The following is a 22,595-nucleotide window of genomic DNA, read 5'->3' on the forward strand; positions in this document are numbered from 1 at the left end:
CCTTCACCAACTGGGCGTTGTATCTTCCCTCCTCGTTCAGAACACCGTATTTACGTCCCACGCAGACGATAAAGTCCTGTTATTTCAAGATTTAATATTAGGTTTTTTGTTAACAAATTAAATTTTGGCGAGATGTTACAATGTGCTGATCGCTGAAGGTGGCCATCTTGCCTTGCATCGCTTTGATGGGGAAATCCGATCCGGCTGGAATGTTCAACTCTTCGAAACAAGCCTTCGTGAATCCGTTCATCGTTTCCAGCTGCTGTTGGTCGAGCGCGGCCTTTGAAAAAAAAAGAAGAAAAAAAAAAGAGATTTGACTCATTATTCATAACATCAGATTGGGTAGTAGGATGTAACAAAAATGACTTTTTGGCGGGCATTCAGGGGTTTGTTCCGGTGGGCATACTGAGCCTAAATCCCAAATATGAGCTTGATTGGACGTAACAGGAGCTGGCGCTCCGCCCTTCAATTTTAAATGGGATTTAACCCGTAAAAAAAGATTTTTTCAAAAATGTCACTTTTTGAGGCATTTTGACCACCAATGCGTTTACCAAAAACATCACTGGCGTGTAGGCCAGATCCTTGCGCATCTTTTGGTATATATAACATTGAAGTTTGGAGCATCCTGGAGCTCGATACAGACCTTCAAAGTTTGGCATTTTTTCGAAAAATCGGCCCCGGCAAAAAAGATATGCGTCGCACCTCGCGACGCCCGAGACGCCATTTGATTTTGCTGAGCCAGTGCCGAGATAATCCAGTGCAAATTTGTTGATCATCATCCCACATACACAGACATTTGCTCAGAATTTTATTCTTAGTATGTATACGTAAAGGTGGGTCTAGGAGTCCAAATTAAGATTTTCATTTTTGGAGTGATTTTATAACCTTTCCTTAGTAAGGTGAGGAAGGTTAAAATGTGAAAACTCAAACAAATGAAAACCTTGTTTTGGTTTTTTTTTTAATTCTTGACTTACGCCAAAAGTTAATATTTTCTACACTGAAATAAAAAGAAGTACAAAATTCCTAAATTCTAGGAATTTTGGCTCCTTTACTTATTTAGTAATCGGGTTTTATGGATTACTTAATAAGAAAAGGAGGCAAAATTCCTAGAATTTAGGAATTTGGTATTTTTTTTTTATTTCAGTGTATGATTACTTACCAGGCAGCATCCGACGCAAAAAGTCACAAAAACAGCAAGGAACTTCATTTTGAAACAAAATGTGTCGGCTTGGTGTTCTTAGAGCAACTGAAATTCATTATTAGAAACGAATAACTTTTAAAGCGAACATTTTAATCACAATCAGTGAACTGTTTGACCCTTTTCTAAGCAGATTTTTTTGGGCAACAGCTGACGACAAGATTACAAGGCACAGTGAATGGTTCAATTAGTTGAGATTCATTATTTCTTAATCCAATTGTGATAAGCTGTTTCAGTTCAGTTAAATCAGTCGATTTTGGATTCTTCTTTTTTATGTTACACAAAAAAAACTTCAAAAAAAGCCTAGAAAACAATTTCAAAATAAGAAAATAATCGTATATTTCTTTTCAAAAGTCTTTACATTTCTTCGTGTAGCGAACTTACAACCTTTTCAATACTTTATCAACAAATGATACACTTTCGAAATAAATAATTTCATAATTTACAAAACGTGCTATCCCGCCCTAGTACGGCCAACATTGGCGTTATTTTCACACTTTTTTTTCAGTTCCCAAAATCTTTCCCCAATTCAGTGAAATCTCAAAACTGCCGCCGCCAGACCCGTTGCTGCCGCCGCCAGGGCACTCGCTATGGTCAGCGGTCGCGCCGTCGTTGCTCCGTTGCACAGATCGCCCTGGCAGAAGCACATGTACACCTTTTTGTGGTTGTAGATCGTGTTTGCGCAGCGGTCCTCCGAGTCCGAGGGACCCCGCTGGACGCACATCCGCTGGGTGGCCATGTCGTAATCTGGTGGACGGAAGGAAAAATAAGAAAATAACGCAATTGCTTTAATTAAACTGTGATAATGTACTTTAACCCTGTAGAACAAAATGTTCTTTTTTCATATAGGGTATTTGTCCCCATTTTGGGCCTACACAGAAAAAAATATGTGAATTTACTCGACACGGAAAAAATGAATCACATGTAAACTCAGTTGATGTAAACTTGAGATTCGACGTAAACGGTTGAATCACACGTAAAATCATGTTTTTACGTATAATTTGTTGCAAATTTACATCAAATAACATTTAAATTTAAATGTTAAATGACGTGCAAAAGTATTACATCATAAATGATGTAACATACAGAAATATTTTTTTGTGTGTACTAAGCCAAGCGCACTTTTGATTTAATGTATACTCAAAGGCAGGCTTGCTTATATTACATGAATAATTAGGTTTTTTAATGATTATACTCGTACTTAATCTAATTTTTGAAAACATCCTTAATATCGCTGTATAAGCCCAAAAATCTAAAACATGTTTTGTTTCTATTTTGGGTCTATTGACCTGTTTTGTGCCTATTTTAGACCTACTTTCTGGTTGGTTGAAATCTCTAAGCACGTGGCGAACTTTTTCACGTACGGTTCAGCCCCAGCTCGTACAACACAGCCGCACAAATTCGGTCAACAAATATGCTAAATCATTGTGATGTTTTAAGGCACAAATCAACCAACCAACCAACAATTTTTAACGAGTTTTAAACATAATTAAACATTTGTTGCGTAGCCAAGCAACAAGCCCGTAATATGCAAGAAAGACTGTAACTTGTGAAAAGCGCGCACACACACACACACTGTCACAGTTTGTAGAAGTGTCAAATGGACTGTAAAGAGCAAGGTATGTAGATTAGTAAGGTAAGTCGGGTTTTCAAGCTGTCAAAATAGTTAGCACGAAACCCGGATTTTATATGGAGATTTTAAGAAAAGTGCAAATTTAACCATTTTCCGGGCAAATTTCACCGGATTTTTTTCTGTGGGGTTGTTAAGCACGCCCAACTGAACCGAAATACGCCTTTAAAACACAAATATTTTTTCAAAGAAGTAAATTTAAACAAACGCGAAATTTGCCCGGAAAATGGTAAAATTTTCACGTTTCTGAAAATCTCCATATAAATAAAATCCGGGTTTCGTGCTAACTATTTTGACAGCTGGGAATTCCCGCCTTACCTTATCCAATCTACATACCTTGTATAAATAGATCCAAGCTCTCCGAGATGGTAAAAGAAACTTTAATCAGTTATTTTATTAATTTAGTGGCAGTTTAGTGATTGTTTTTGCACTGGGATTGTGCAACCTATTAAAAAACATGAAAAATCGTAAAATTGCTCCGATTTGCGTAAAACTTCATCAATTCCTACTCTCTTAGATGCATTCGAAAGGTCTTTTAACCCTTTCAGGCCTGAATTTTCAAAAAAATATTTTTTAGGTAATGATGGGAAAATGATTCTGGGGACCATACTACTTTAGAAAATTTTGATTTTTGGGTCAAATGTGAAAGGGTTAAAGCCCTTTAAAATGTGCTATATGCATCGATGATTGGGTTGACTTTTTATCATAGCTTTTGCAAATTACTGTTAAAAAATGTTTTTTTTAAACTTAATATCTGTTTACAACAGCCTCCAGCACTCATACTCCCATGGGTCAAAAGATAGGTTTTTGGCCAATCGCAGTTTTTCTCATAGATTTACGATTTTTCTATAACAAACTTTTTACATCGCTAACTATTGCCCTGTAGCCCAAGAAGACGGCACTATTTGGGCTCAATTTTTACATATTCGAAATCCTCGGGAAATTCCACGTAAGCTTGAAGTATTTGAGTTGTCAATTTGATTTTGAAAAATAATTAAGAGCGAGTTTTTCACCGATGTGAAACAGGTCGTATCGAGGTGCTCCGATTTGGATGAAACTTTCAGGGTTTGTTTGTCTATACATGAGATGAACTCATGCCAAATATGAGCCCTCTACGACAATGGAAAGTGGGGTAAAACGGGCATTAAAGTTTGAGGTCCAAAAAACATGAAAAATCTTAAAATTGCTCGCATTTCCGTAAAACTTCATCAATTCCAACTCTCTTAGATGCATTCGAAAGGTCTTTTGAAGCCCTTCAAAATGTGCTATAGACATCCAGGATTGGTTTGACTTTTTCTCATAGCTTTTGCAAATTACTGTTAAAAATTGATTTTTTAAAAACCTTAATAACTTTTGGCAACAGCCTCCAACACCCATACTCCCATAGGTCAAAAGTTAGGGAATTTCATGGACTATAAGCCTACGGTATTACCTTTTTGGCCAATCGCAGTTTTTCTCATAGTTTTACGATTTTTCTAGAACAAACATTTTACAACGTTAGTTTTTGCCCTGTAGGCCAAGAAGACGGCACTTTTTGGTCTCAATTTTGTCATATTCGGAATCCTCAGTAAATTTTACATTAGATTGAGGTGTTGGAATTTTGAATTTGATTGGAAAAAATGCCATTTAGAATTAATTAAAATATTATTTAGAATTTTGTTGGATTAGGGGTAAAACAAGTTTTCGCCTACTTGATACAGCATTTGACGTATTGATCATAGGGCAAATAAGATCTATTTCTTTTTTCAAAAATGTTTTATTTAATTATTTTTTAAATCAAAATTACAACTCCAATACTTCTAACTTACGTGAAATTGACCGAGGATTCCGAATATGACAAAATTGAGACCAAAAAGTGCCGCTATGAAGGCATACAGGGCAAAAACTAACGTTGTAAAATGTTTGTTCTAGAAAAATCGTAAAACTATGAGAAAAACTGCGATTGGCCAAAGAGTTAATACCGTAAGCTTATAGTCCATGAAATTACCTATCTTTTGACCTATGGGAGTATGGGTGTTGGAGGCTGTTGCAAAAAGATATTAAGGTTTTAAAAAAATCCATTTTTAACAGTAATTTGCAAAAGCTATGAGAAAAAGTTAAACCAATCCTGGATGTCTATAGCACATTTTGAAGGGCTTCGAAAGACCATTCGAATGCATCTAAGAGAGTTGGAATTGATGAAGTTTTACGGAAATGCGAGCAATTTTAAGATTTTTCATGTGTTTTTTACCTCAAACTTCAATGCCCGTTTTACCCCACTTCCCTTTGTCGTAGAGGGCTCATATTTGCCATGAGTTCATCTCATGCATAGACAAACAAACGCTGAAAGTTTCATCCAAATCGGAGCACCTCGATACGACCTCTAGAACAAACCGAGCAGAATCTACAAATACTGCCTCTTAAACAAAACATTTTTGAAAAAAAAAGTTTGTTTTGGTTTACCCTGTGATCAATACGTCAAATGCTGTATCAAGTAGGCGAATAGCTGTTTTATCCCCAATCCGACAAAATGTTAAAAATTATTTTAATTCATTCTAAATGGCATTTTTTCAATCAAATCAACAGTTTTTTTTAATTTAAATCTTTTGTGAAATTTCCCGAGGAATCAGAATATATCAAAATTTTGCCCAAAAAGTGCCGTCTTCTTGGGCTGCAGGGCAAAAGTTAACGATGTAAAAAGTTTGTTGTAGAAAAATCGTAAATCTATGAGAAAAACTGAGATTTGGCAGTCAATGTCACCCCCCGCTGAGGGGCCAATGTCACCCCCCACTGAGGGGGTTTTTAAAAATAATAAATAGCTGAAATAAAAGTGAAATGTTGAAATTTAAGGGCCGAATGGGTAGCACAAATTTCCTGTTTGTTTTGCTTTTATCCGCTATATATAAGAAACCAGATGGCCAATTTTCAATGTTTCTCAGACAATTTTTTATGAAATTTTCTGAACTTTTTGAAACAAAAAAATCGAAAATGGTCACTCATGCGCACTTTAAAAAAAATCGAACTAAACTTATCAAAACTTCTGTAAAATACTTTTCGATTGCAAATTCAATTTTACAAAACTGTAGTTAAATTATTATGTTAAAAAATGTTATTTTCCACTCACCATCTTCCCGGAACGATCCCTGTCCCTCGATGACCTTTCCGCACCAGCCGGACGCGCACGGAACCGCCGTCACACCGTGTTCATTCTCCACCTGGGTCGCATTGTACGTAAACGGATCCTTGCAGCTTCCGAGCTCCCCCCGGGATCTGCACTGGTAGCATCGCTTCAGGAGGGCTAAAAAGTAAAATTAGTTTAGTTAAATTTACGTAGAATTCCGATGAGGTGTAAAAAACTGCCGCGCCAACTAAGCATTCATGGTGATGAGTCAATAATCCACCTTTAGTCACAGCAGGCTCAGAACAAACCTCTTTTTTTCAAACGACCTTGCGCAATATAGGTTTTTAAGGTTTGGCTCTCCTTCGATCGGCAGCGCCACCGCCAGCCACGATCACGACCAAACGGTGTGATATTTAGAGTGACTTGCGCGAGTGACTGTGCTGGCGCGAGCGACGAACCCGCTTATTTCAAGGATTTTTGTTTGTTTCGCTAAGCAGCCAAGTCGCCTCGCTGTGTGTGTCTGTTTCGGGCTAGAATTTACTTTCGATTTCCTGCATCGATCAGTAAAATATGCACTTTTTTGTGTTGTTTTTGCCACCATCCAACCCATATTGCCGTCCCGTTCTCACCCCTTCGCCGAGCCACTTACCATTGGTTTGGGTGATTTGATTAGAAAGTAGTATTACTCCCAGCGAAAGCAGCGCCAACTCGATCGGTTTCCACATTCTTAGCCAGACAATTTTGAAGCTTATCGGACCACTAAACTACGTACGCACGCGCAAATTGGCGAACGAAATTCTAGTGCGGAAGAAAAGAAAAACCTTCGGGCGAAGACTTGGTCGATCGATGGCTCAAGTGACGAACCTCCGCGTTCGTGGTATTTCTTCGTCTGTCTGTCTGCGACGACGACGGGTTGCCTGGTCTGTCTGTCAGTAGAAGATTTTTGAGACTGTGTGCGTGGTAGGAAACTGCACTTGAGTCAAAAGTCAAAACATAGCTGGAAAGGGGATCTTGTCAAGGTAGGGTGAAGCGACCTCTGTCTGTCCAGATGATTAAATTCGAAAATTTTAGAACAATTTTTTCTCGTAAAATCACGATACTTGTTCTGGCAAGCAAACTTTTTCTCCTCATATAACAAAAATTACAAAAATCATGCGAAAAATCGTTTTAACCGCTAAATTTATTTCAAATTCTTTGTTAAAATCATCGATTGCGATTGTCCACGCTCCATACAAAAAAGATTTTATTTGTATGGAAATTGTCCACGATGGGGGGGGGGGGGTATCTGTATGGAAATTGTCCACGTGATTTGTGGATGGTCCCATATCCCGATGTTAGATAAATGGCAGGAAATCGTATGATATCGAAGAACGAGTCTAAAATATTGAATTAATATTGAATATCTCAAGTCATGATCACTTAACTGATATTTATGTCCCGTTTTTGAAGCTGGATCCCACGTATCAGAACGAAATCTTTATCCGGATCCATCTTCCGGTAATTGAAATACTTTCCCAACGAGTCCAAAAAATCGAGGATCTTGGAACCCTATCTCAAGTTATGACAACTTAAGTGATAATTATGTGCTTTTTCGAGCAAGTGTGACATTGCATGTTATAAGTATAGGAAAAGCGTGACAAAGGGGGGGAGGGGGTAAATTTTGGCTGATTTTAGCGTGACGTACTTTATGGATGAAGCCCTGTCAAATCCCATACTGCGCGTTTTGTTTTTCTTGATCTTCTTATTCGAATTGCATGGAATTGTAGCCGGGTATGTTTTTTATTGCACCAAAAGTGCAGAAAATCGATGGCAACAGTGTCTGCGGCATATTCTGAAATGCCGCGCGGCGTGTACCTTTGAAAGAAACGGACAATATGTAGATTAGATAAGGTAAGGCGGGAAAATTCCCAGCTGTCAAAATAGTTAGTTTATATGGAGATTTTCAGAAAAGTAAAAATTTGACGATTTTCCGGGCAAATTTCACCAGATTTTTTTCTGTGGGGTTGTTGAACATGCCAAACTGAACCAAAAAGCGCGTTTAGTTGATTTTTTTTTAATATTTGTGTTTTAAAAAGCGTATTTCGGTTCAGTTTGGCATGCTTATCAACGGTATAATTTGCCCGTAAAATGGTCAATTTCTGTTTTCTGAAAATCGCCGTATAAAATCCGGGTTTCGTGCCGACTAACTATTTTGACAGCTGGAAAACATACCATACCTTGGTGGTAGATGAACCTTAAAGATCAAAGATCTTTCAACTCTGACATGTCAATACTTTTTGATGCTAGATTTTAATTGAGTTTGGTTGGTTTCATACCTAAAACCTAAAACCAATTAAATTTAATAAAATTATGAGTTTACCAAATCTGTGAAACGTTTCGCTGAAATATTTCATAGTCGTCCGAAGCACCGGGAAGGCAGAGCTGAAATGTATGCTTCTGATTTCCTCAAATTCTAGCAATTTTTTATACAAAATATTGATTCTTTTTATGTTAACAGCTTATTTGAGACCTAAAGAATGCCACTCACTAAAATTGCAGGCCAAATGTGTGCGATTCATAAGCAAAATCAAGTGTCCGAAATTCGGATAAAAAGTGCCCGGATTTCGAATTAGATTTTATCAGTGTCCGGGGGTTCGAAGTACAACAAGTCAATTTAATTTTGATAATCTGATGAAAAATTGTTAGAAAAGACATATTTTGCATGCACTCTCTTAAAATTGACTGTTTATACTGCATCCTGATGATATTTCTACATTTCCAACTTATTACATGTTTTTCTGCCAGTTATCACAAAAATGATATGCTACTAAGTGTCCGGATTTCGAATCATTACGTTAGTATTACTACAGTGTTTACAAATTTTGCGTAGAAATTACCTAAAAAATGTGTTAATTTACATCTTTTTATTATAATCTCAGAAATTTCACATAAATTGGTAAAATTACATACAAAAAGCGAACAACGATATTTGGATGCTCTTACAGAGCAACTGTCATCATCGCCATTGCGACGCGACCGTCAGTGAACGTACACGAAGTTAGACACGAACGAAACCGAGCTCAACACTCAAGCAGCCGCCTGATTCGTTAGTTACATGCTTTGACTCTTTCTTTTCCTTAACGTGCTGCAATGGTAACAGCAATAATTTTAAAGCAGTCTTGAGGAAGGTGATCGAAATATCGGTAGATAGTTGTAGTTCATTTCCCGAGTTATTTTACAGTCAGATTTTTGTGAGAACAGAGAGTTGACAACACAATTTGAATTGGAGGTGATATTTTTCGGAAATAATAATTGAAAGCGCAGAGGGTTTAAATTTTCGTAATTATTTTATTTTTGTATATATAATATATTTTTAAATTTTTCATATACTTAAAGACATACTTTTGTTTTTTCCTTACTTTTTGAATTACATTTTGCGTTCACCATATCAGTAAAATACATGAAGTAACTTGTTTTTCTTTTTGCCTTATCCACTTTCGTTTAATGTATTCGTTTTTTGATTTCTTTTGTTTTCTTTTTTTCATTTGGCTTTTCGCTGTATGTGTTGGAAAACACTGCTTGGTGCGTTCAACAAAATTAGACGATTTTTGTTTATAGTTTAGTTTCTGGAAAACTTTGTTCCTTTCGTTTTGGCACGAATTGCACTCAACTCATACGAGGGCAAGAGAGGTGTTTTAAATCTTTGGAAGAAATGTGATAAAATAATAAAACTCTTCATAAAGTTAATACAACTGTTCAACGGGATGGTACCAACTAAGAAAAGTGTGTGTTTTTTTTTTAAATTGTAAACCTAACAAACTAAATTTTAAACCTAGTGGTTTTCCGAATTATTTTTGGCTTTGGTTCTACCTCTGTCTGGGTTCGTGTTGGGTCTCTTTCCGGGGCCTGGGAGGGCGGTTCTGTACAGGGGTGCTCCCCAGCGGAAAAAGCACGAACGGGTTTTCTTTGGATTTCTAGCTTTAAGGGGGTGTCCGAAAATTAGGAAACGCGATTTGTACAGAAAATTAAATTGAAAGTAATCCCTAAACTAAAATGTACAACTAACACTAGGAGACGAAACAAACTAAGTGTTACGAGCAAATAAAACATGCCTGTAGAGAAGTGATTAAACGAATAAAAGATTTTTTGAGAAGCTTCATCAAAGTTAGCCGCTGACATTCGAGAGGGTAAAATCAATGTTCTCTCGTCAAAAAAGGCAAAGCAGGCCGCGTGTGAACGAAAAAAAAAACAAAACGCTTTGGTAAGCGTTGCTGCGTCGGGGTTCGCGTCCTCGCTGCAACGCTTGTCGGAGTTGGGCTGTTTTTTTTCTCTCGTTAAGTTTGTTTTGTTGTTCAATATTATTGTCTGGTAACAAGATTTTGTCGTTGTTGTGTTGTTTGTTGCGAGTTTGTTAGACCAATTTCGTCTAGTTTACATGAATTTGCTTTAAACTGTAATTTGCCTAAAGTAGTTGCGTTAATTTTTGCCTCCCCGTCAATTAGCTTTCTTCGCGTAACCTTCATTTTTTTTCTTTTCGTTTTACTGGAATGGTTATCTGTGTTATGTTTTGTTTGTTGTTTGCAATTTGAGTTAGTTTAATGTTTAAAGTTATGATTATTCGTAGAAATATTTAACAGTACTTTAGCATTTAAATATAGTTTTTTTTCTTGCATTTCTTTTTCCTTCCTTTTTACGATTCCTAAGTCATAATTCAATAACTAAATAGTATGCTCAATAATAATATTCAGTAGGTAATAATCAAAATAGTAATTCAAGTTAATGTTAATTCAAAAGACACTTGAGTTTTACGCCGCGTGCGAGCCTCCCTCGCCGAGAGTCGGACACGCTCCGCGGGTCAATACGTTTTACTAAATCAACAGTTTTTTTCACTTCTTCGTTGTTGCTCACTTTCTCTCTTGTTTTCCGTTGCTTCGCTGTACTTTTGTGTAAAAAATATTACAATATAACTCGATGTACTATTTTCATTCGCTGTTCGGCGCCTCTGTGTGCCGATTTGTGTTCTGTGTTACAAATTTTTACAGAGCTTAAGATTACACTTACACCGGTAGGTAATTTTACACTATTTGTTTTACTGCTGGTTTTGCCCATGAGAGTATGTACAGGAAGGTTAATCGCTGCTAGCGGGGTAGTAGAAATATAATGTTTTTTTTGGCATTTTTTGCTTTGGGGAGCGCGTGAAAAACTGTTCGGAGTCAGTTCGCGTTTAAACCTGGGTGAAACCTTTTTAGCGTGTGCGCGCGCACACGGACAAATGCACGGAAAGTTTGACGCTTTCCCGTTTTGAGTGTATAGTGTTTGTTTGACAGCTGTGGTGAAGGGATGAAGAAAGTGCGCGAGCTTTTCACGTGTGATTGACAAATTAAGTGATTTTTGTGGACTTTTAATAACGAATTTTCAAATCATATCCGAAATTATGAAGAAAAGTGACAGCTTTTCGTGTATTTGTCAGTGAAGTAGCTAATGTGCGACGGGTAAGTTCCGAACAGTTTCCCATCGCGCAGTTCGGCCAACTAGTGTGTTTTAGGTTATGTTTACGATTCGAGAAAGGATAATTCAACAGGCTCAATTTTATTTTGTTTAGTCGCTTTAGCTAGAATACGGTGTGAATTGTTTGTGTACGTGTTAAGGGGGAAGATATACATTAGTTTTGCTTTTGGAAGAAAAGTGAGGGGAAGATTTTTTTACGGTAGCAGTATAGAAAATTTTGAATTGTTATGTAATACATTTGTTTTAAAGGTTATATTTTACTTGTATTGTCTTGTTAACACCGTGTGGTCCAAAAATGCGTATATTTTTCCTTCCCTTTCGTTCTCCTTGCTTGCTAGTTCACCTAATTTAGAGTTCAATAAATTTAGAAACAAAAGAAAGTAATGAAAAACAAAAATTGCTAGACCCAGCCTTTTATTCAACGCGTTTTAGTTGTTTGATTTTCTTCGAAATTCACTACGTCTGCGCGACGTATTTCTCAAAATATGGCAACTGAATTCACGTGTTCTTTGCTAAGAGCAAGAGAGAGTATTCTACAGGTTGCGGGTGTGCGCACACAGGGCGCCCAGCCACGCGTGTCTTAACCACTAAATCACTTAAACGTTATAGGAGTTGGGGGGGTTGGTGGCGAAATAAGTAATCCAAGAAATGTAACAGATTAAGTTCTAGACACTACACAAATAAACCTTAGCGCAAAAGGGAATGAGATTCGAGTTTCTTGCTTAAGATGTTTTCTCTGCTTTCGAGTGATTTTGTTGTTGTTGTTTTGAGAATCGATTAAATGCACAGCTTCTGCTTTTCACGTGTGTATCAAACTTTCCAGCCGACTTCGGGACTCCAGGTCCTGCCGGCAATACTTGATTTGCAAAAACAATAGTTAATAACTGGGATCAGTTCACTGATTCGTTCGTTGACGTTTCAAAAGTTGTTCAGAATTTTTAAGTACGATCTTTCATCATCGCGCGCGAAAAGAGCTTGAGTTACACACTAACCAATAATCAACGCTAACTAACGGGTTGAGCTATGTACAAACCGGATTCCGGGACCTTCAGTGCACTCCACCGTAGCCGAGGAAGCTCGAGTTGAGATAGCTATCGACGAGCAGCCGGCGGTCAAAGTACGGTGGATGTGGCCCAAACGGTCCCGGTGGTGGTGGTGCCGGATGCCCGGCAGGTCCCATCACTGGAGGTGGAGGTGGCGGCGGAGGAGGCGGGGGTGGAGGTCCCGGATAACCCGGCAGGGCAGAGTCTCCCCTGGTTCCGGCCCGTCGACCTCTTCGACCGGCGGGTCGGCCCGGCGGATGTCCAAACATGGGCGGGTTCTGGTGGTAGAGACTTCCGGCAGCGGCGGCGGCAGGGGACGGAACTTCCCGTCCCCCGTCCTCATCTTATTTGCCATCCCTGTACGGCTTGCAGTACGAGTAGCGGTGGTTCATGTGCTGGCTGTACGAGCCCGAGTGGGAGAACCGCTTCAGGCACTTGCAGCACTGGAAGGGCTTCTCGCCGCTGTGCAGGCGCTTGTGCTCCGTCAGGTGGTGCTTGTGCTTGAACGCTTTCGGACACTCGAGGCATTTGTAGGGACGTTGGCCTGTAAAGTAGAGGGAAATAATGTTGGTTTATTTTTTTATTTTCATGTGAATCAAGAGTGTTATAAGTACGAACGCGTCCCAAAACGAATAAGTAGCTCAATTTGCCTAAATTCTAGTTGAGTTTGTGCATTTTTGGGTAACCGTGTAGCTTTCGTTGGTCCTAGCTGTCAAAACGCGAAGTGTTGTCAAATTTGGAACTGTTTGTTTATCTATTGTTGATGAACTTTTTAGTAGTTTAGTGTAGTGTTCTGGACGATACATGACAATTTATTACAGGTTGAAGCCGTCATAGCGCATAGATGTGATCTGTCATTTTAAAGTGTTGTTATGTTCGCAAATTTGCGGAAAGCAAATTCCAGAGTAGAAGGTGAACTCAAATTTAACAACAGAAGACGAAAGAAAGCTCGCCATTCCGTTGCACAACAAGGCTACTACAAATTCACCGCTAATCTCACGTGTTTCGGTGTTGTGAATCACACACAAACCGGCGTAATTCGTAGTAAACCAAATCGTCAAAACAACACACCGAGAATCGCAAGCTGTCAAGCAACAGGTCGTTATTGGCTTAGATTATGACGCAGAATGCCGCCTCGCAGGTCTTATCAACTGGACCCGGAGGTCGTGCCCCAGTTTCTAGCCGCGCGTACGCTCATTAATGGTCTGAAGGCTTACCTGAATGTTCGTACTTGTGCCGCTGAAGCGAGCTGTGCTTGCTGAACGCCTTATCGCACTGGTCGCACACGTACTGGCCCTCGGCGTCCGGCAGTTCTTTGCCGAGTCCGATTCCGACGGCGCTGGGGTTGACGGCAACGTTGGCCGTCGAGTAGAGCACCCGCTTCGGCACGGTCAGCATCGACTGCATCTGCAGCTGGAGCTTCTGCTCGTCGTACGCGGCGGCGCTGGCCGGCCACGCGAGCTTCTCCGAGCCCGGGCTGAGGCTGTCGGCGCGAATTGGGGCTGAGCGGGCCATTTCCGGCGAGAACTGCTGCAGCAGGCGGTCCATGCCGACGAACGAAACGGGAGCGGTTGGGGCCGTCGGGTAGCCGGCGGGCATTGGAGGTGCCCGGAGCTGCTGCTCGTTCGGGGATGGAGTCTGACGGATGAGGGCCGGTGGGTACGGATAGAAGCCCTTGTACGGCGTCGAGCTGCGGGACTGAGACTTGAGGCTGAGGTTCATCGCTTCGTCCAGCAAAGCGGCGGCGGCCGTGACGGAGGCCGACTCGGACTGACTCTGGGGAGCCGTCCCGTAGTGTGGGGAAGACGACGGAGACGAGTCGGATTTGCGAATTGACAGGTCCAGCGGTTGTTCCGCTTCGGATGATTGACTAGGGGGCGCAACGGCGGGTGCCGGGGATGGTGGTGGAACTCCCGAACTGCCCATTCCGCCCATTTTGCGTTCACGCGAGCGGTTGTTCTGGAACCAGACCTGCACGACGCGGGCCTCCATGCCGACTCGCTTCGCAATCAGCTGGAACTCTTCCCGGTTGGGTTTGTTGTTCAGGGAGTAATACTTTTTCAGCTCGTTCTGCTGCTCCTCGGAGATGGCCGTCCGTACGCGAACCTTACCGCTGCGTTCCGACGGGGTGGACTTTTGGCCGTCGAAATCGCAGTCGTCCTCGCTGCCGCTCTGGCTCATGGGAAGGTAGTTGGCGGCGGCAGCCTGGTGGTGGTGGTACATTAGCGATTGACAGAGGACCTGCTCGTGCTGAACCAGCTCGGTTTGGTGGTTGAACGTAGCTCGACACTGTTGACATTGGAGAAGTGGGGCTTCCTCTTTCGGTTGCTCAGACTCCTTCATGTCTTCGTCTTCTCTGCCTTCGCGTTTGATCTCGACGGGACGCTGTTCAGCGACGGGGCTCGGACTTCGCCGATCATTGTCGATGTTCAGCTCCGGGGAGGTCGACTCCGGGCGTTCCGTTTTGATGTCTTCCACGAGTGGGCTACCTCCGGCGGAGATTCGGTGGGCAACGTCCAGGATCTTTTGCGTCATGTCGTCCAGGATGTTGCGGTACTCGTTGGGGGTCTTGTCGCCTGCAACTGGAGAGTTCTGCGCAGATCGGTGATCCTCGCGTCGAGCCTCCTCTTCATCCTCGTCCTCATCGTCGTCAACCTTAATGTCCTTCCGGTCATCTTCGTCGTCGTCCTCCTCGGGATCATCGACGTCCATGACCAGCTTGGGTTCCTCTTCTTCCTCCTCCTCGTCATCGTTGTCCACGATCTCCTCGATCATGTCTTCGGCGTCGGAATGGGGAGACTTCCGATCTCCGCTGGCCTGGAGCTGCTGCTGGGTTTTGAGTAGTAGCGACTCCATAGATTCTGCACCCGGAGGAGCGGCGGCGGCTCCCGCTGCCGACAGCTCCAGCAGGCGCTGTATGCTGTACGGGTTGAAGGCCGGGTTTCCGGGGTTAAGTGCGGCCATCGAGTAGAACGGGTTCTGGAACGACGCTAGGAAGGCGGCGTTCATGGCTTCGTAATTGTGCGGGTACTTGGGTAACATCGGCAGGAACGCGTTCGGACTGTGCTGACCACTCGCTAGCTGTCCGTTGGACAGACCTGCTGCCGCGGGACTTCCTCCCGGCAAGTACCCGGATCCCGACCGGCGACTCGACGACTTCTCACCGGACTTTGGACTGTGGTTGTTGTTGGAGACCGCGCTGCTGTTGTTGTTGTTGTTGTTCGTCGGCACCTTCAAGCCCAGGCTGATGCACTTCTTCGAGGTCATGTGACTGGAGTAGGAGCCCGAGTGGGAGAACCGCTTGCCGCAGTTGGTGCAGGCGAACGGCTTCTCGCCCGAGTGGATGCGCACGTGCTCCTTCAGGTGGTGCTTAAACTTGAACGCCTTATCACAGTCGGTACATTTAAACTTGCGCAGCAGCGTCGACTCGTCGTGGGAGATCATGTGGCGCTGCAGCCGGTACACGTTGGCGAACTGCTTGTGGCACACCTTGCAGCTCTGGAAAGGGGAGAGTAAAGAAAGGGGTTCGGGATTAGTCTACGTGGAGGTTATGAAAGCGGTAGTCGTCGTCGCCGCCGGTGGCGTTATCTTGAGAAAGAAACCAGAACCTGGCAATCATCTCCGCGGACTAATTTCCTGCCGTGGCCCTGATTATGAAGAGCGCACGATGCGTAGCGATAGGGAGACGATGGAAAGGGGTGCGCACAGTGGCCCTCAACCGAAGGAATAACTAGAGCAATCGCTTCCCTACATTACCTCATTGTTGATTTACCTTTGCTTGCCAAAAAGTTATTGTCAATCTACATTACCTACTTGTTAGCTGACCTTGATCTGGCAGAATGCTTCTGTTTAGCTCAAGATTAATCAACAGTGAGGTAAGTAAACGTCAGATTGAAATATTTCAAACCCTACATTTTGAATTCAACTAAGGTAGTTGAAGACCACTGATTCAAATCCGGCATCACTAGTCCACACGGGCAATTTATTTATATAAAAATCGTCGATTTGTTTTGAAATATTCCACCAGAGGTGCGACCATGAGCTCCAGGGGTTGAATGTGGAACATCAGAAGAAAAAAAAAACCTATACACTCGCCAGCAAGACTGATTGATCGGTTTATGATGGGAATTTTATATGAATCGAACCCGCGGCAGCCATTTTTAAAGGTCCGCTTTCAATCACGCGTGAAATGCGCGCCTCTCTCTCGATACGGAATATATATTTTTTCTCGATATGATCAAATGGACGGGAAAATGTAATAAAAATCGTGTAATAAAAAAGAATTCGACGTGCGTATACGAAGAGAGTGAAAAAAAACTACTCTCCCGTGCAATGCGCCAGTAATTTCCGTTTGCAATGAAAATATTTTTGTTTTTACACACGTTCGATGTTTTTATGGTGTAAATTAAACAAGCCGCGCGATGCGCTTTATTGACACCGTCGTCGTGTGAGTTGTTTTGCGGGGGGGTTTGTATGGTAAATCGGGATCACTCTCGATAAATTTTTGATTTCACATTAGATATTTTTTTTTGTTGAGCGAACTTCCTGTCAAAAGGGTTGAGAGGTTAGGGTTGGAAAACAGAAGCAGATGGCGTTTTAAATGGCGATGTTTTTGTTTTGACGGTGAGTTTGTGAACTATTGTTACCTCAATGTTGATTTACATTGAACTGCTTTGATCAAAGACATAACCTAGAGGTAACAAATCGTTTCACTCGCCAATTGTCAAATTTAGGGCAAATCATGAAAAAAAAACTCTTTTCGCTACATAAACAAAACCAGGTGGCGATGTTTTCATTTGACAGTTAGCTTACCTCAATGTTGATTGACCTTGAACTGCGTTGATATAAGGTGAAATAGAGTAAGGTGAAGTAACATTTCACTCGCCAGCTGTCAAAATTAGGCAAATGATAAACAATGTTTGCTTTTGGCAAAATTAACCTCTAAAAGGTCTTCCAGTCCGTTTCCAAGGTCGAAATTTGGTCCTAATTGTTTGTCAAGAGCAGTCTACCACACTCCAAAGTGTGCATTTTGTCAGACCTGCAGCTGCGACGACTTCAAGGAGGAATTGTTTTAAAAATAAAAATCCATAATGCACCGGAGAAGAACACCGTGTCACACGGTGTAAAATTATACTTTGAAGTGAAACGCAGACAAAATGAGTTTGTGTTTTTTGCTACCAACCAGCCATTCGTTCTGGACAATCGAGCACGAGAGCTTGATTAATGGTTCAGGTTCAGCTACGTAGGTGGCGGCGCGAACGCAAACCGGCAACACTGCCTTTCTTTTGACACGAAGCCATAATGGCGGCCACCGTGCCATAAAAATCAACTTGAAGTTTTGAAATCATCGCACGCGAGCGCGATTTCACCGTTTGAAGTCGAACTTCACTTAACATTCCAGCAGCAGCTCCGGAGAATAAATCTCGGAACTCTTTCTACCTTTGAGTCATCGCTCGGGTTCGCCCCTCGTCTGTTCGGTGCACCTGCACACATTTTCCCCCTTTTTCTTCGCATCATGACTAATGGAGAGGAGGTAATAATTTTTCCAATACGCCTTTATGGAAGTTTGCGAAGACGAAGGAAAAAGAAGTGTGTCTAAAAATAAACATCGATCGTCTTCTTGGGACGAACCGGGTCGATGTTTCCGAAGGTTTTCTTTTCCTTAACCATTTTTTCTTCACTTCTCCCTCCATTCTATCATATGGCAAGTGATTTTACCTCACTCTTCCCCTAGCAAATCCATAAACGATCAACACTTTACTCCCTCTTTCCCCGATTTCTTGCTCTGACGAGCAATTAAGGTTGGCAGCACTGCCGCGCGCTGCAAAACAAAGACGCGCTCCAAATACGACAGGTGTAGCGCGTATGGCAACCCCGCCACAATGCTGTTTTTCTTTAATTTCCCTCCTCAGAGCATCGTTAGAGACCCCTCCTTCCAAACCTTCTTTCCTGTAACCGACCACGAGGAAATTGGTTTTATGATTTCTTCCCGAAATGATTTATGCGCTCCGTGCTCTTTAACCGCATTAGTTTTCGTTCGACCCTAACCTCACCACGCCACGGCAGTTCACACACGAACTGGAAATTGAACCCTTTAGCCGGAACATTTCACTCAAAAATCGGAAATTTCTGAAACGAGTTTGTTAACCCGACGTTTTTTATGGCGGCCGCCATTATGGCGATTGTCACAGCGTCGCAAGCGTTATCATCGCGCGCGCAAATGATTTAAGCGTTTTACCACCGGCCCAAGCACCCGCTGTCAATTATTTTCCCTAATTTACCACTTTTCACCCCCCGTCCACAAATAGAACGCGTTGGAGCTGTCAGTGGAAAAAATGGAGTCCCACCGCGCCATAAATAATGCGATATTTTGTAAATAATCGTAGCACATAATCATAATTAAGTAAATATTAGGCGTATAAATTTGTGATGTTTTTGTTTTCCGCGCGCTTCTCCATGCAGTCTGTGTGTGGCGCGCGGAGGATGAAAAATCATCTCCGAGTATGAAAATACATATATTTATTTTCCGACACACGGTGAAAATCCTTTCTTTTTTCACCTTCTCTTGGTGCAGTATAGGTGTCTCGACCGGAGGTGTTGGACAAACGCCGCCGCGAGCTTGACACCTCCCCCCTTCGTCAGAATAACCTGTGTGTTTTTGTTGAAAGTGAGAGAAAAATAACACGGCCTACATTTTTATTCGGTTTACACGAGTCAAAATAAATCAACACACGGCAGCAGGTTTGACCGGGCGCGGGAAAGTGAGCGACGGGATGGGTGGGGTGAAACGGGGCATAATTTTAGATAAGCTATCAAATTTCATAATATACGAAATTTTTGTAAAATTATTAGGTTAAGAAATGATAAAAAAAAACTGCATCAAAATATTAAATTTTTAAAGTTTTGAAATTTATTCGAACAAAAAAATGCACCTGTTTGAATTTTGACTGAATTGAATTATAACTGATCAGACAAATCTCGTCTCGAAAAATGCCACCGGGACCTTCTGGGATCAAACCCAGGCCGACTGGGTGAGAGGCAACCACGCTTACCCCAGCACTACGGGTCCCGGTGATTTTAAATCACAAACGATTAAATAATTTGCAATCGATATTATAAATTTGTTTTGAGGCCAAATGTTAAAATGCTAAAAATTTAAAGGACGGATTTTTGTTTGCTGAGAATTAAATATAAAACAGAGGAAAAAACATAATATAATTTTACTGCAGAGAAAACAAAATAAAAAAATCAGAAATGTAGACATTTTTGAAATAAAATATAAAAAAGGTTGAATTAAAAAAATACAGTTTCAGAAATAAGTCAATTCAAAAACTTTCAAAATCAGAAACATAAAAATTCGAAAAAAACGAATATTCAGAAAATTTAAAAAATAAATTTATTGCATTTTAAATTTTCGAAATTTAAAACTTAAAAGGTCCTACAAATATGAAATTTCTAAATGAATTGAAATGAAAATGAAATTTAAAAATACATGTATTGAAATATTGAAAATTAAAAAAAAATACAATTGTTATGAATTGAATTTAATCACAGTTTAAAAATTCAAAAACTCAAAAAATATAAAATTCAAGAATTTCAACACGCCAACATTGAACGTAAATAAATAATTTAAAGATTTACCAATTTGGAAAACGAGGGATTTGAAAAATAAAAACACAGTTCATACGGGATTATCCAAAGGCCTCGTCAGAATTCCACTTCGGATGATTAATTTAAAAATTGAAGAAATGAGGAATTGAAGAGTTGAAGAATTTAAGAATTTAAGAATTTAAGAATTTAAGAATTTAAGAATTTAAGAATTTAAGAATTTAAGAATTTAAGAATTTAAGAATTTAAGAATTTAAGAATTTAAGAATTTAAGAATTTAAGAATTTAAGAATTTAAGAATTTAAGAATTTAAGAATTTAAGAATTTAAGAATTTAAGAATTTAAGAATTTAAGAATTTAAGAATTTAAGAATTTAAGAATTTAAGAATTTAAGAATTTAAGAATTTAAGAATTTAAGAATTTAAGAATTTAAGAATTTAAGAATTTAAGAATTTAAGAATTTAAGAATTTAAGAATTTAAGAATTTAAGAATTTAAGAATTTAAGAATTTAAGAATTTAAGAATTTAAGAATTCAAGAACATTAATAAGTTTTATTTCTAAATTTCTGCACAAAATTTCTAAATTTCTTTTTTGCTCAAAATAAAGCCCAAAATGTCCCATTTCACCCCACTTTCACAACGCCCCCTCCTCCACTCACACTCTTGACGCACCTGCCGCCCCATCAACTCACGCTGGCCTTCCCATAGAGCGTGAAAAAAAATCATGAAAAATTATCGAAAGGTGTTGTGCGCGGGAAGCGCCGTACAAAAAATAACATAAATATTGTTTCCGTGAAAAATTGAACCGGGAGGCTCGGACGTAGAAAAAATGCGTTTTTAATGGACCAATTCGGAGGTCCGCCGCGCGAGCACGTGTAGTCCCGAAAAAAATATATATGTTTGAAATTGGCACACGTTCGATTTGGACGGGGAAAAGAAAAATGAGGAAATAATAAACTAAACAGTTAAATTTCGATGAAGGTGTTCACTTCCGAGAAAGTAAATCAAAAAAGTTTCACATTTCCCTAATAAATCGAAATCGAAGGTGTTCACTTCCGAGAAAGTAAATCAAAAAAGTTTCACATTTCCCTAATAAATCGAAAACGGTTGAATTTCATTCCCAGTAGAAAAAAAAAAACCATGAATGAATTTCGAACCTGAATGGAGGGCGCGCGTAAACATCACAACGACGCCCCCCCCCTCTGGCGTTGTTTAGAGGAACTTTCAAACGATTTACGGCCGCCCAAACTTGCCCATAACGCACTTGGGCCCGCCACCTGGTGGGAACGGGGGCAAAACAAAATAAACAGTCACACGCAGCTTCTTTGGCTCATTACGGAAATTTTCTCGCGTAATCAATTTTTCATCAAAGCGCGCGCGCGTCAAAGGCGCCTACACGGGAGGTGAAAATGACAGCCGTTTTGAACGGCGGGTTTCGTGTCGTTTTCGGCGGCTGATTAATCAGAACAGAATCGTTTGTATGTTCGCACCTTTTGGTAAAGGCGAATTTTGACACGGACACGGAACGTAAGGTTGACCGAAGAATGGCGTTTGTTGTTGTTGTCACCGATATAGTAGAGATTCTTTGTGGTAAGGCGCCTGCAATTAAAAGGCGCCATTGGTACAAGTGCATACTGAGTTCGAATTACATTATAGTGCTTATTGAGATAATGACTTTAAAAGCGCTTGAAGTCATTCAGGAGTACTTTTCCAAAGGCGCCTTTGACGTCATTGAAGCATTACCTACTAAAATCATTGCACAAAAATATAAAGACCAAATTGGGGACCTTCAAGATATTCAAAACGTTGCCCTGGGTCCTTCCTGTCAAATTTTGCTTAGTTCAAGTATAACTACCACTACCCTAGCTTCCAGCATTAACGAATCTCGTGTACGACACACAGACACTTATGGCGCTTGGCCGTCGCTGTAGGGCGCGCGCGCGCGTTCAACGCACTACGATGCTGTTTATAATTAAAAGTGGAAATAATTAGCGCTAGGTGTGAAGTGAAAAAAGAGCTCCATGAAGACAGCGCGGGGCCCTCCACTTGACGTGTCGTCGGCGCGAGATCGGCCACCGGCAGATTAGATTGACGCCTTGAGAGTGAGCAGGTGGCGAGCTCTGCACTGGATTATAAATTGGAGATAAATACGAGCACGGAACGGGGGGCGCGCACATGACAACTATGACAGGTGGTAAGATGGCGCCCTCTAGGGGGCGCGCGTGTCAAAATTAGTTGTCACCTCTAGGCGAGTATTTGCGGAGTCGCCTTTGGGTAAACGACGTGGGTGGCGTCAACGACGCACAGAAGAATGTGGCGAGCTTATTTTTCTTCTAAATAGCCCTCCGATTCGATCGAATCAAAACAAAACGAGGAACGCGCCTTTAGTTTACAAATTGCTGCCTGTCGGCGGTGAGACACTTCAAAATGAAAATATTTTGATCTACAGACAGCATCGCAGTCTCCTTCGCTCTCTAGAACACTGGGTAATCGGACTTAATCCTTTGTTTTCGTATCACTGTTGGCTGT

At 41.0% G+C, this 22,595-nt stretch overlaps 2 protein-coding genes across 3 annotated transcripts in view; both read right to left on the reverse strand.

Moving 5' to 3' along the window:
- Positions 1–1,512: 1,512 nt before the first annotated feature.
- On the reverse strand, positions 1,513–6,850 carry LOC120431332 (uncharacterized). Its single transcript, XM_039596466.2, has 3 exons — positions 6,578–6,850; positions 5,932–6,105; positions 1,513–1,945 (listed from the first exon to the last, which is right to left on the reverse strand). Exons 1-3 carry the CDS (start codon positions 6,651–6,653, stop codon positions 1,728–1,730), a joined length of 468 nt encoding a protein of 155 aa, XP_039452400.1. The 5' UTR covers positions 6,654–6,850; the 3' UTR covers positions 1,513–1,727.
- A 2,800-nt stretch (positions 6,851–9,650) lies between these two features.
- The window catches only part of LOC120431336 (zinc finger protein 1-like), a 36,474-nt gene continuing 23,529 nt past the window's right edge, over positions 9,651–22,595 (reverse strand). For both annotated transcript variants that reach the window (XM_052711713.1, XM_039596467.2), the window contains 2 exons: positions 13,676–15,956; positions 9,651–13,002 (listed from right to left, as the gene is read on the reverse strand). In XM_052711713.1, the coding sequence (XP_052567673.1) occupies positions 12,803–13,002; positions 13,676–15,956 (2,481 nt within the window). In that variant the 3' untranslated portion in view covers positions 9,651–12,802. The remainder of the gene's footprint in view (positions 13,003–13,675; positions 15,957–22,595) is intronic.

The sequence above is a fragment of the Culex pipiens genome, chromosome 1, assembly GCF_016801865.2.
Source record: "Culex pipiens pallens isolate TS chromosome 1, TS_CPP_V2, whole genome shotgun sequence".
Classification (NCBI taxonomy): domain Eukaryota; kingdom Metazoa; phylum Arthropoda; class Insecta; order Diptera; family Culicidae; genus Culex; species Culex pipiens.